Source organism: Aotus nancymaae, unplaced genomic scaffold (genome assembly GCF_030222135.1).
Source record: "Aotus nancymaae isolate 86718 unplaced genomic scaffold, 86718_ANA_hifiasm-v0.15.2.pri h1tg000010l, whole genome shotgun sequence".
NCBI lineage: Eukaryota > Metazoa > Chordata > Mammalia > Primates > Aotidae > Aotus > Aotus nancymaae.
Window position 1 is genome coordinate 8,620,862 of NW_026988421.1, and position 15,020 is coordinate 8,635,881.

The following is a 15,020-nucleotide window of genomic DNA, read 5'->3' on the forward strand; positions in this document are numbered from 1 at the left end:
AAGACCTGAAAAATGTGGGGTGTAATACAATCCCATTTAAAAGATTTATAAAGTGTCAAAGTTTAAAAGGCACAGAGGTAATAAAAATGCCAAGTTTGGCAATACCAATTGATTACCTTAAAATTCTTGGTTTCTCAACTACTAGTAACTTAATTTCCACTACAAATTATCCTTTTCAATAGTAAAACAAGGAATTTAAGCTCAAACAAGAGTTTTAATTTCATCAAAAATTGTTTATAAATTTATATTTTTCCTAAAACCCAAATAAACACTAAATTTAGCATATTAGTACTTCTGAGATATAATTTAGTTAAAATTCGTCCTCTGTTTAGCTCACTTAGGCCAGGTTGTAGAAAATATAGATTTTAAAAATTATTACTTGCAAACTTAAGAATATTCATCGTAGCATTGTTTATAAAGGTAAAAGAAACAAAAAGGAAAAGAACTCTATTTGTCCAATAGAGGATTTATAATTTATGGTACCATGGAAGAACTACTATGCAGTCATTAAAAATGATATAAAGGGATTTTTGATGACTTGGAAAATGTTCATGATTTAAGTGAAAAAAATCCGTTTACAAAGTGTAATATAGAACTCCTCTCTCCACTTCTGAGGTGAAAAGTACACCGAAGGCTTAGAGAAAACATGAAAAGTGTTCAATGTTATGAGACTTCCAAATATTTCATAATAGTTGTGAAATAAACGAAAATATTTTATAGTAATTGAGTATTGTACTAATTCAGCAAAGACGCAATGTTTTAGTTTTAACAATACAAAAATCAATATACAATAATTAGACCCTCACACAGTAGAAGAGTTAATATCTTACCTGAGTTGGAGTAATGATGGGTACGCCGCCAACAATATCAGTTCTGTAAGACACTTGCTTCTTCCCACATTCACCATGGCGATTTAGGTTATCAGAATTAGGCTGTGAGTCTGACTGCTTTGGTACCTGAAATCGTAAATAAAATGAATCATTCTCCAACCAGCATTACACATGTGAACCTGTTTTCTCACATAATTTCTAATTAATCGTCTGTTTGCTTATAGCTGACAAATACATACGAAAATTATTTATAGTCCATGTATGTACTCCTTTAAGTTCTCACACCACTTTTTGTTTGAATAATACTTTATAATATAGCTATCACTTAATGAGTGTTTACTCGGGCGGGTACTATTTCACACATTTTTCTCATTTACTACTCCTGTCTACCCTATGTATAGGGGCTCTACCCCTGCCTAAGAGACAAGGAAATAGGCTCAGGGCATTAGGGAATACAGGCTGAGATCTTGACTATAATACATTCTAGCCAAGCGTGTGTAATTCTTCCAAACCCAACTGCTGTGCTCTAGACCCTGTTTACTGGCATGCTTACTACTGGCTTACAGCTCTTTGCTGTTTCTTCCCTTTCTCCATTCCTACCCATGATTCTGGGATCATGGCATATTCAGTCTTTCCTGGCTTCAAGACAGAGACTATCACCAAAACCATAGTAAGTATTCAATAAATGTTGAAAGACTGCCTCAATGGAAGAATCCAAAGTCAGCAGAAAAAATAAGCAAATTCTTAACACAAATCAAAAGGTTCAAAACAAAACTTATCACTAGAAATTTAAAGTCCAAATTCCAACACTTAGATCAATGATGTATCATTCACAAGTACAGGGAAACAATGACTGTGATAACAGTAGAATCTTCTAGCACCTCACTAAAGTGGATGAAAGAATCAGAGGTATCACAAATGTTTAACATATATTTTAGCTTTTCTTATGTGGTCTATTCAGGAAATAAGGTACTCACAGCTAAGCATTATTTCTATCTGTAGACTGTTAAGCATGTAGCCTGTATTTAAATTATACATTTTTAAGGCTGTGAATAAAATGTCATAAAATCTGCTCAGCATCAATTATGATGTTGAACATGATTCAGTCTTTCTCCAATGATTCAAAGGGCATGTGGAACTTTGTAGTCTTTCAGAAACACTATGACAAATACTACTGACAATCACAGAAGTAGCGGTATAAAAACATTTAACTTAGTTTGCCTGTCATACGGCTAATTCCTGTTAACAGAGTACTGGAAGAGCTACAGGACACCATTCACATTGTATTCAAGACTCAAACCATTTATTAGTGTGATTCCAAAGCAATGTGGTTTCTCAAACTTTAGCGTGCATAAGGTATCACCCAGGAACATTATTTAAACCTTCAGCTTCCCCTGCTTCAAACCCAGAAATTCTGACTCAACAAATCTATAGTGGAGCTCAAAAACCTGCACTTTAAGCAAGAGCACCAGACATTTTGAGGCAGGAGTTTCATAAACCACACTTTGAGAAACACTGCTCTAAAACCTGTGCTCTCCTAATACAATGCTACTCCCACCAGATTTGTGGAAGAGGGTATACAATGCAGATAAGGATTTGTAAAGCAGCTTTTTGCAAAATATTGAGTAAACATAGTCCACGTATATATGAAAGGCCATGGAGCTACAGTAAATCCCAATCCACATAAATGTCATTTATGGATACAATAAATGACTTGTCTCTTAGGTGACTTCTAAAACTTCTTCTCCCTTCCTTCCCCACCTGCCTCCCTTAAAGTGGTTTCTCTCAGGCCTCAGGCCCACCTTCCAGCCTCTGGTTCATATTCATACTACAATGCCCATCACTGGCAGAAACAAAAGAGAGAGAAAACAGGAAAGAGAAGAGAATCCTGAATACCTCTTCAATTCTTCTAAGAACTTGCACATTTTGGAGTGCTTTTTAAAGGCAATAAAATAATGAACAGAATTTTACTTATCAAATAAAATTAGGATAATATACCCTGGAACAATTTGCTAAGGAAGCCCATTATATTTTCTAATGAATAGCATCATATATTTCAATCATTCTGACAGAGAAAATATGGCCCAGTTATCTCACTGAGAACAGAAAATAGCATTAAGAGAACTTGAAACCAGAGAGAAAACAATCTATTCAACTAGATTTGATGAGAGGTGCTGCTAAGAGGTAACTCATAAGAAAAGTAGCAGTTATTCTCCCAAGAAGTTTAGTCATACATGGGAATTAGTAAGAAAAACCTTTAAAATCATCCTAAAAAATACTGAAACTTCTATTTGTTTTTCCATTTTTCTTAAATTACAATATATTAAGAATCCTTGCTTATGCTGTTAAGCTCACTGCTTCTAATATGTCCTTATAATCAGATCAAATGCTAATAATTAACTTAGAATGGCTAACTTGTAATCATCTTATTCCCTAAGAACAAGAAAAGTTCAAGCAAATACCCATGAATATGGATAACTCCTTTAAAAACCATAGGTACCACTGGAAAACTTGGGTCTAAATTCAGCCATTAAGATAAACATTTTCTTAATGTTTATCTAATTTCAGGGACACCCCCCTGCCCCAAACCATCCAACTGTCCAATGAAAATTAGAAAAGTGACCTCACTAAGCAGTTGGCACATGTCAGACATTGAATACGGTTGGTTTCTCTGTCTACTGCCTTTCTCCCTTCCCCTGACTTTCTATCCTTTTTTACATCACTGCATTTTTTGTCGGAGATCTGAATGTATTCTTGGCAGGCATTTGCATGTGATCCTAACAGTAGGAAATTCTAATAACGGGAAAAGAAAAGGTAAAAATAAACTAGAGAATAAAGAGATGAAAAAAACAGATTTAAGTATTTGTGAATAAAATACATGAAAACGCTGCAGGTTTCTCAAAAGTTAAAGGGAAAGTTGATATTCAATTCCTGAGAATGAAAATGTGATGTTGGGCAGGGTGCAGTGGCTCACGCCTGTAACCCTAGCACTTTGGGAGGCTGAGAAGGGCATATCACTTGAGGCCAGGAATTTTAAGACCAAGCTGGACAACGTGGTGAAATCCAGTCTCTACTAAAAATACAAAAATTAGCCAGGCCTGGTGGCACACACTTGTAATCCCAGCTACCTAGGAGGCTGAGGCATGAGAGTCACTTGAACCCTGGAGGTGGAGGCTGCAGTGAACTGAGATTCTGAGATTGCACCACTACACTCCAGTCTGGGCAACAGAGCAAGAAGAAAAAGAAAAAGAAAAGAAGAGAGAGAGAGAGAGAGAGAGAGAGAGAGAGAGAGAGAAAGGAAGGAAGGGAGGGGAGGGAAAGGGGAGGGGGAAAGGGGGGGAAGGGGAGGGGGGAAGGGGAGGGGGGAAGGGGAGGGGGAAGGGAAAGGGGAAGGGGAAGGGAAAGGGAAAGGGAAAGGGGAAGGGGAAGGGGAAGGGGGAGGGGAAGGGGAAGGGGAAGGGGAAGGGGAAGGGGGAGGGGAAGGGGAAGGGGGAGGGGGAGGGGGAGGGGGAGGGAAGGAAAGGGAAAAGAAAAAAAAAGAAATTGTGATAATGTTCTATTCCCTGAGAATAAAAACACGCAGACACAATCTTCTGGGTCTTACAATCTTTCTGAGAACTCTACATCTACGTGCTTCCCATTTCCACTAAAAATAAATTAAACTTGTGGAGTTTCTGCCACAAATTCAAAGAACTAATTTTTAGATTCAAATTGAATATTTATTTCTAAAATTTAAAAAAGACACGTTTGTTTAAAAACAATGGATCTCTGTTCAGGAATAAACCTACATCTTAGACATTCCTTAAAAATCAGTAAGGGAACAGAAACCACCATACTTACGTTGTTATTACTATAAATGAACAGCGGAAAGCATACTTTAAAATTTGATTTTCCTCACTCCAGTCACTGATACTCCCCCCTCAGGGTTGATTCTCCCACTGTTGCTCTTTTCCTTTTTGTGTCTGTGTAATACAGATGGTCCAAGACTTACAATGGTTCAACTTACAACTTTTCAACTTTACTGTGGGTTTGCTGGGGTATTAAATGGATTTTCAACTTGTGTTTTTCACTTACAATGGGTTTATCAGGATGTAACCCCATCATTAGTTGAAAAGCAACTGTAAAGGGAAAAGGATTTCAAGTGGCACCCACCTAGACTTAAGTAAGGAAAGTCACAGACTATAGTGTTGGAGGATAATGGATTAAAATGGCAAGATATTATAACTAGGAAATAGTTTAAATATCATTCTCTTGCCCATAACCTCTAACCACCTCTATTTTGAAACCACACACTTCCAAACTCGTAATTTTAGATTTCAAAAATTTTTAAATTTATACATCACACAGTACTCAGCAGACAACTAAATTACATAGTTGACCAAAATGAGGCGATTCCATAGAAAGATAAAGTGCACATATATCATAACGTACACTTTAAGTTTTCAAACAATCTACATGTAAATCACCAGTAATTTCCATAGGAAAATATAACAAATTAGAGATTCCACACTTTAATACACTTAAATGTATAAAATGCACATAAAACTGGTAAGATATAAAGGAATAAAATTAACATAAAGCATATCTTATTAAAGCATGGGAAATTCTTTCACTGCTATCCTATGAGTTAAATGTGTATCTATCTAAAGTTTATTTTTAATAAGTGCTATGAATTCTATACTCACTTTAATGTAGTTATTATCACTTTATTAGTCACTATATTAATAAGGATTTCTAGATCTTATGTGTTTATATTTTCCAAATGTGAATTATAAAAACATTAAGATCATTTACCAACAAATTTATCTTAAAAACTATAAAAATTTCAACACGTAAAACTAAGCTGCAAGACCACAAAAGCTATTTAGAAGTCTTTTTAGAATTCTATTTCTGTTTCTCTATCATGCTAAAAAGCTTAAGTATCATTTGTATAAGACTGCTTCACACCATTGATAAATTAGACATAGCAATTCAAGACGCCGCAAAATGGTAAAAAGTCTGAGACCATTCACTACTTTTTATTGTAAAGTACTAAGAAACCAGTGTGCTGCTTGTTATTGTAAATTGTAAAAAAAGAATTAATTTAGTAAAGTTATGAGATATTATCTTTCTAAAGAATTTTTTCAAGCAGGAAATATTTATTAAAAGAGTTAAAATGATTAGCTAAAAGCTTTTAAAAACACGTCTGAATCAGTTCAAAAAATTGCTTTCCTGAAACTGCACAAACCTAAAATAACTTCTGCTTCATGTACAGATCAGATGCAGTGCGTAGGCGTTCTCTGTCATGTGGTAACAAGCTGTTCTAGTACAAAACAAAAAAATTTGACTTAACTCTGAGAACAGCTTTAACTATACTCTTTCTTGTGTTGTAATATAAATACGAAATTATTCATTTTAGATGAAAACTAACGAGTGACTAACATATGCTGACTTTCAGGGTACATGTTCTTTGAGAATATGTCACTTAGGGTCAGTAAATAACTGCACTGTATTAAAAACAAAACAAAAAGAAAACACCACAATCGACACAAATCTCACAACACAAGAACTCCTTCCCACCATTTTCCAGGCAGGCCTATGATGTATTTCTCTACGAAAGTGTAAAGGGAAAGGTAAGGCAAGGTACAATCAAATTAGAGCCTATCTACTTGCTGCTCATTATCACTAGCAAACTCTCCGTAAAGGTTTTTGGCTTTAGGAACAAAAGAGTAAGGAGAGGGCTGCCTTTTCAGGAAGCAGTAAGGCACTGCTCTGTAGAGTTCAGGCTCAAGAGCCCAACATACTGGACTGGGCTTCCAGCTCCATAGTCTACCAGCTATAAAACCTGTAAAAAGTCATTAATCTTTCTAAGCCTCACTTTTCCAGTTAATTTAGGTAAAACCTTCAGTCTAAGATCTGGCACAGTGTAATCAATAAATATTCATCAGAAAACCAAAAACGAAGAGAAGCACATGTTAGAAGCAAGTAATTGTAGCATGGGAAAGGAGGGCAAGGGTACCAAGCCCTGCAACGCAAGGAAAAAAATCGGACATGGGAAGTTTAGAGCCTAAGACAAACTTTTCAAGGGTCACATGGGCAGGACCCTCTGGCTGCCACAACCCTTCAAACACAATCCCTATCCCTGTCCCTCATCTTTCAGCCTTCATCTCCCCTTGTCCTGCTCCTGTCTTCAACTCCTTCCCTATCTGACCCCAGTCCCGGTCATGGCTTAGAAGAGAGAAGTGCTTATTCCCCAGGTAGGTGGCAGGAAATCTCTTACACTATACTAGAAGAAAAAAATACATCCTCCCGGTAGAACTCTACGTGCTAAGTGAATTTTCTCCTAGAAATGTTGTAAGCAGTGATTAAGATCTGCAGTAATTTATCTCCTTATTAGGTACATAATAGGTTAAAAAGGCAACCATGGGCTGATTAAAGGGCCAACAGTCACCAAGTACAAGAAAACATATTCACATTCTGAACCCCTGCCTTTTAAACAAAGTTTGCGTATGAAACCTATTGGTAAGCTGGGAACATTTGGTAGGTGTATTTTCAAAATGACAAGATTAATTCCAGACATTGAACGTTTTTTCAAAAAAAAAAATATACTTACTGTAATTTTTATAGCTTTGTTTAACACATTTACCCATTCCACTAGGTCCTGCTGATCATTGGCTTGCAGAAAGTACTTCCTCATTCCTGCATTCATAACTGTTGACAGAAAAAAATTGCTCACCAAATATTGTACTTATTACCTCTAAATTTATTTCTGCAGTAGCTGAAAAACCTTGCTAGGTTCAACACCATGACTCTTGTGGATTTGACAAAATATATCAGACCACATATAACACTGCTTTCATCACACAATAACACAGGTAAAACTCTTATTTTGTCATGGCCATGTTTTTCATTAAATGAATACACCACGATATATTCAGTCAATCCCCTAATGATAGACTCTTAAGCTAGTTCCAGTTTTTGAAATTATATAAAATAACACAGTGAAACATCATATACATGTATTTCTCCACACTCGGCTAGCATTTCTGGGGAACAAATTTCTTGACATAGATCTGTTGAATCAAAAAAACTGACATTTAAAATTTTTATAGGTATTTCCAAATCATCTTCCCAGAAAGTTGAATCCATTCATATTCCTACCAACCACATACACAAAGGTTTATTTCATCTAAAACCCCTCCCCAGAACTGGTTATCAGCACCTGTGGATACCTCTAGTTTCTAGTTTTCAAAGGCTCTGTGGCATTGGGGCTGACAATCTGCAAACAATATTTCCTAGACCCCGGCTGAGGCCATTCTCTGCCAATCTGATGAGAGACTGTAAGGTGGCAGGGAAAGAAAGAGGAGACTCTCCTTGATTCCTGCTATTGTTGACCTCTCTCCAACAGCAGCACACAACCAGCTACCGTTGGGGGCCTTTTCCTGCCCCTCTACACCAGCCTTGCAGAGTCCCCTTGGATACCAATAGCTCCATGGCGGCTTCTCCTCCAGTGCCCTCGGTCATAGTAATACTACTATCTCTTCCCTGTTGTCTCTCTAGCCCTTGAACAGTAGTTGCTTCATGCAGTTCCTAATTTCTGGGTTACTTCAGCATTCCCTTCATGTTCTTTCAGCCTTCCAACATTTGGGTAACCAATTCCTTATAACAAATCCCTTGGGTTTGAAATACCTAGTATGGTGTTTTCCTAATACTCTTTTAACAACCTCACTGGTAAATAATTGTACCTTGTTCAAATTTTCATTTCTTTGGTTATTGAGATGTTTATTAGCCATTTGCATTTATTTTGTGAGTTTTACTTTCTTTACCCATCTTTCTCCTGAATTGTTCATTTAGTATTAATTTATAGGAACTTCTATATTAATCTTTTCTGCCTTATTACCAGTACTTTTCCCAGTCTGTCATTTTTTTTTACTTTAACACTATTTTTGATCAGCCAGAAACATACTATGAATCTTTTCTATAAATGTGTCCAGATTTCATATCATCTAGAAAATCTCCCTAATTTAAGATTTATTTTTCTAGACCTTATGAATTTCCTTTATACTTTAAATCTTAATACATTTGGAACTTTTATGCAATTTAGTTTATATATACCCTTTTAGGGACTACGTACTCGTATACAAAGGACATGTGCACATACAGCTGTCTACATACTATCATAGTTTACTCTTGAATTAAAGCTATTTATTATACACCATATGAATTTATTTTTAAAAGCATAAATATTATTCTAAGAGCTAAGTATCTGAATAGTTACACGCTGCAATTGTTCAAATATAAAAATAACTTCCTAACGTCTCCATCAAAATTTTAAAAGATATACTAGCATACAGCTGAATGTGACTAAGAGAAGGGCGAAATGCAAACTCTCAAGGAAAACACACAAGATTTTGAAACTGTAACTGAGACCAAGACACTCTAAACTACAGCTTCCTTGAATTGAGATGAAGGTCTTAGAAAGGAAGTCAAAGCCTATCTTGTAAAGTGCTACAAAACAACCAGTCTATAACCTTAAAAGAAATTTAACACAATCTAAATCTGTTCTTGTTTATCTTTCTAGAGACTGGAGAAGTTATAAATGCCATAAATATATATTAAGATAAATCCATAACTTACTAGGACGCTATATATATCAATAAGTAACTTCTGTTTTTAATTTCCAGTCATCAGTAAGGCTTCCTTTTATAATCTTTTTTTCCACTTAGGCTGAACCTGAGCTCTCCTCATAATGGCTTCTTCCCCTCAATGTTATTTTGGGCATCTGCCCAGAACATCTGAAGAGTTTAAAAATCTACGCACTTATTAATATACTACATTTGGTACACAGTAAATGCTTAATACATAGATTTTTGAATAAATCATATATATATAAGGATCTCTTCTAAGGGAGGGAAGAGATGTAAATATGTATCTAAAAAAGACTCCTAGTATACCTTGCAATCCGAATAAAATCTCATGTACTTTAAGAACTATTTCATGGCAAGATGTAGCTATATAGGTATGATATAGAAAAAAAATTGCCTGGAATCAGTCCAACCTGACTAGCTTATGCACTTACAAGCAATATTATCTTACAAACATTACTTAATTTCTCCGAGCCCAATATTCCTCATCTGTGAAATGGGAATGCCACTCATTCCACTTCTTTAAGTGGTAACAATCATATATGTAAAGAAACTAACACAGTGCTTGGTACAGAATATTCTTCACTGTCATTATCTGGAGATTTCTAAGAAGTAGGGAAGCACCGTAAAAAAATGTAAAGCAGGGCACGGTGGCTCACACTTGTAATCTCAGCACTTTGGGAGGCCAAGGTGGGTAGATCACTTGAGGTCAGGAGTTCGAGACCAGCCTGGCCAACATAGTGAAACCCTGTCTCTACTCAAAATACAAAAGTTAGCCAGGCGTGATGGCAGGCACCTGTAATTCCAGCTACTTAGGAGGCTAAGACAGGACAATCACTTGAACCTGGGAGGCGGAGGTTGCAGTGAGTGGCGATTGCACCACTGCACTCCAGCCTGGGGGACAAAGTGAGGCTCCATCTCAAAAGAAAACAGTAAAGCAACTTACTGAAATGTGGTATATTAGCAATACTGCTGGGGAGGGGAGAAAGGGAAAGAAAGAACAAACTTCGAACAATAAAAAAAAACAAAACTTTGACACTGCTAAGTTGCCATGTTTCTAAAGCATGGATTTCACTGTGAATAATAAATGCATCCCTAGAGGCTTGTATCCTTCCTACCTTTTCCGCTTGAGTATTTACTTCAAATCTTTATGATTAGAAAGAATACATAAAATGAATAAAACTTGAAGCATAAACATTAGCTTAACTGCAAACAAAAATCATCTCACAACCTGAGATCAACTGGTTATGAATATATAGTTTTGGATCAAGAGATTTTAAGGTATCTTTTTTTTTTTTTGGTCAATTTTCCCCAATCTGTTTTCTCTATTCAGTACTTTATCTGTCCTCTCAGTCTCTATCAGATGTTGGACTTCCCTGATGTTTTTTATCTCTATTCCATTATCTATCTTGACCTTTGTTCTACTTTCAGATTTGACTTTTTCTGCTGAGTTTTGCATTGTCTCATGTTCCTTCTCCTGTTTGATAATCCTCTCTCTCAACATATGTTCAATAATCCTGGGCTGTCTATTCATATTTTTAAAAAAAGTGCTAAAAAGACTGATGAAAAGCTCTCTTGGGTTGTGGACCTCACTAGTCAACTATGGCAAGCTCTTCTAGCAGAAATGTCCGGATGTCAGTCAGTATCTATGGATCTTTTCTCTAGTGTATTCGGATCTTACTCACCTAAACCTGGCTGCCCAGTGCTCTGCGGCTGGGGTTGCATTCAGGGTGCAGACTTTCATTTAATCCTCCTATTTTCAGTTTCATGCTTCATTCCTTTCCCTCTCTGGGACTAGTGCCCCTAAGTATATAGCCTCACTGATTCTGCTTCTGGAGACACCACACATCCCATTTCCTGCTGGGACAGGGGAAAGGTGTCTGCCTGATCAACTCAGATGGAGGTAGGGAATAGAGGTTGTTTCTGATATAGATATGCAAACAAAGTCCCTGTTTTTGGTCCTTTCTTACTGCTGCTTGCCAGAAAATGAATCTCCTATATCTAAGCCTATCTGGAGTTGGCTTGGCAGAACACTTAAATGGTGAGCTTTTCATTGGCCTCTTCCTCTTCTCTGCTAAATTATCTACCATTCCTCTATCTACTTTTCAACTTTACACACTGAGGGTCACGAATAGTCTGCTCCCTCCATCAAAAATGGCTTGAGTGTTTCTTGTTCTCACTGGTTTGGGACAATTTGAGAGAAGATACGTTGGCATTCTGAATGAAAGTTGTGGTCCTATTTTAGAAGTCAGTGCCTCTCTCTCTAAAGGTAAGCGTTTCATGAATCTTTACTCCCACCGGTAATAGAGAACAGATACTGACTGACCTATGAACAACTCATCTTAATTTTTTATTCCAACTAAAATCACCCATTCTAAATACCCCAGTAACTATGAATGTCAAACCTATTATTGTATATTATTATTTCTGTAAGTTTGAGATTTTTTTAAAAAAAAAAAAGGATTGTCAAAATTATGTACATTATACATTCTGAAATACAAAGTCCTCAGTTATTTGACTTGCAATACCCATTCATTTACAAGGCTCTGAGGCATCTTCCTGTTTCATAACCAAAATTATAATAAGTAATAAACATGTAACTTTTAAAAATAGCTTCATAGTGGGATAAAAGCATTTCAGAGGATTCCCTTGACAGCCACATTTCATCTTGCTCATATTAAGATGCTTTTCCCAACTAGTGCCTAAAGAAACCTGCCCTTTTCAAGCAAGAGAGCAAAGAACTTCAATTCTACCACCAAAAGTATCTTTCTCACTTTAATGTATCCCTTGTGATGTTAGTTGGCCACTCCAAATATTTGGTCCTTCAGTCACTAATGTCCACTAACATACTCTCTGAGAGGACATCAATTCTCCTAGCTTCGACTATGCCTCCCTTTTTAACAGACTCCAAATGTCTCCATTCTTGATCCTCAAGCTCCATCCAGTCCTCAATTACTGTCAACAGAACATTTCCATTTGGAAGTTTCCCACCATTTCAACCCCAGAGCAAACATTTTATGCTATGTAAACAGCTCTCCCTGACTTCTCATTGCTTTAAGCAACTTCCCTACTACCTCTCTCTTCCCTCCAATTCACCCATATCCACCAAGCCCCTGTACTTTTCCTTCTTTTCACCCTTCCTCCTTCTCCCATTGCCACCACCCTAACTCAGGACCTTTCATAAGTACAGTAGTTTAAAAGTCACTTATCCAGTCTACTTACATGAAAACTTTCCTATCCATACCAAAAAACAAACCTCCTTCACCTTATGCCTGCTTTCCAGATGCTCTTTCTCTTCTCCCTTTTTCAAAGTAATAAAACCTATCACTCATCAAAACACAGCACCCTGGCTTCTGCCTGCCTTTTTAACTCTCTAGCCACTCATCATACCCTCTAGTTTCAGAGTGTTCAGCTCCAGAGACACCACACTCTTCTCCCTACAAGTCTCTGTGCATGTAGTCTTCCTGCCTTATCTCTGCACTGACAAGGGATATAAGCAGAAATCTAGTTGGCCACCAATGTAAGCATCTCTTCCTCTAGGGAGGCTCCCCGACTCCTGAGCTCCCCAACAAAGATTTGAACGTCTTTTTCTGTGCTTCTTTAATAGATCGCATAGCCCTTTATCTACAAGTTATGAGAAATGCAATAATAACTGTCTGGTATTTTTATCTATGAGACAACCAGCCTTAAGGGCAGCAACTACTTCTTATTCATCTTACAGCCCCAATGCAAAGCACAGTGCCTGGCATACAGTAAACATTTTCTGAGTAAGTTAATCCAATACCCTCAACTACTCCGACACCAAACTACATTTCTCACTGTCCACAAGCTAAAGACCAAATCCTTTTAGTTATTTATATGTTTAATAGAGAATAACACGAGGTAGAAAGTTTAAAATTACCTGAAATCTCACTGGAGGTGATCATTATAAATCACAAAATAACAGTTACATACGGGAAGAAGGTGGTTGTAACTAGGACGGGACACAGGAAAGATGCTTCAGGGTTAGGAGGAGAGTGGGTAAAAAATGTTATTTCCTTATCTGTATAGTGGTTACAAGGGAATTCACCTTAGAATAATTCAGTAAGCCATAGGTTTTGTGTGGTTTTCTGCAAGAGTTTTCTTTTACAATATGATACAATTATACCAGCCTAATTTAAAATACATATAACATGGCTACTCACCAAAACAGAACTCGGCCTTTGGCCTCAGCTTAGTAGCATCGCTAACCTAAAAGGAAAAACAGAGATAGATGAGTTCCTCACTTCCTCACATAAACCTAAAACCAAAACTTCCACATTTATGATTTCCCAATAATCATACACATTTAGCCAATAGATTTAAAATTAAATTTTAAAGACAACCGAAAAAGAATGGCAAATTCAATACATAGGATGCAGTTCCCAACTGTAAGAGGTAATAAATAATACTTCCATATTTTCTCTGAACAAACTTGTTTTCTCTTAGGCTTTATGTCACACATACAAGTATTGTTAGTGTAACAATTTTCAAAATATCCTCAATGAATAGTCTACAAGAACTGAATTCTTCCCAAATAACGTATTTTTTAATTAGCTGTGATTTTTAAGCAAAAATGGGGATGGGTAAAGGGGACACTGTGTATTTAAAGTCCACAAATCCAGGCATTTAACTGAATTAATCTTAATTTTAATAATTAATTAAGGCATTACTCTGCTATGAGGAGATCAAAATGGTACCAGATCCTCTCTTGCACAGGGGAATACCCTAGGATAATGGGATCACTTTATTAAGTGCAGCTCATGGTTCATTTTACAAAATGAGGCAACTAGCTGCACTTGGTTGCTGCTATCCCTTTAAACAGAGCAGCTCCCAGAAGCTCATTCACAACTATTGTCATGCCGTTGTCCAGTGAGAGAACTCATAATTGTAGCATCTGTTTTGTACCTACAAAAGGAATTCCAAGTCTGGGGTTCCTCACTGATCCCAACTACAAACTCATAGTTCTGAATCACACACAAGTTTGTTCTAGAAATTTTTGGAATACATTTTTTTTGGAAAAAAAACTGGTATACCCAAAGTAGAATACAAACTGCACAATTTAAACTTTGGTAAGCTGAAAGTTAACAGAACTGCACAGAAAAAAAGGTACATTTTAAAAGAAGAGCAACGGAGGAGGGGAAAGCAGGTGGCCAGTCACCCTGCCTACTTTACTGAGTTAAAACTTGACTTAAGAAAGAGCTTCCATACAATATTTGTTGTATGTAAATTTACATAACATGATTTTAACAGGAAAATGTTTCCTTTTAAATATGTAATTTTATTGTCCAAAGGCTAATTACTTTTCCCTTCTTTTTGGTCAATGAGAATGAATACCTCTATTGTAATACTGATATAAAGTACTTTATTCACATAACATCTGTCTTGTCAACAGAGGCACATTTGTAAACTGGTCTTCTGTTGAAGTGATCCACCTATGCCAACAGATCTCAGTATATGCATAATGGTACCCATATTATTTAATAATACTGTATTGTTACCTTTTGAATCTCATATTTTAAGTCATCAACAAACTTTTATTACTTTT

General features: G+C 36.5%; 1 protein-coding gene across 4 annotated transcripts in view; it reads right to left on the minus strand.

Annotated features, from left to right (window-relative positions):
- Positions 1-15,020, minus strand: part of PLEKHA1 (pleckstrin homology domain containing A1) — a 59,020-nt gene that overhangs the window by 19,513 nt on the left and 24,487 nt on the right. For 3 of the 4 annotated variants that reach the window (XM_021674623.2, XM_064373774.1, XM_064373773.1), the window contains 3 exons: positions 13,639-13,684; positions 7,423-7,520; positions 831-956 (listed from right to left, as the gene is read on the minus strand). In XM_021674623.2, the coding sequence (XP_021530298.2) occupies positions 831-956; positions 7,423-7,520; positions 13,639-13,684 (270 nt within the window). The remainder of the gene's footprint in view (positions 1-830; positions 957-7,422; positions 7,521-13,638; positions 13,685-15,020) is intronic. The other variant, XM_064373775.1, reaches the window with a different exon arrangement.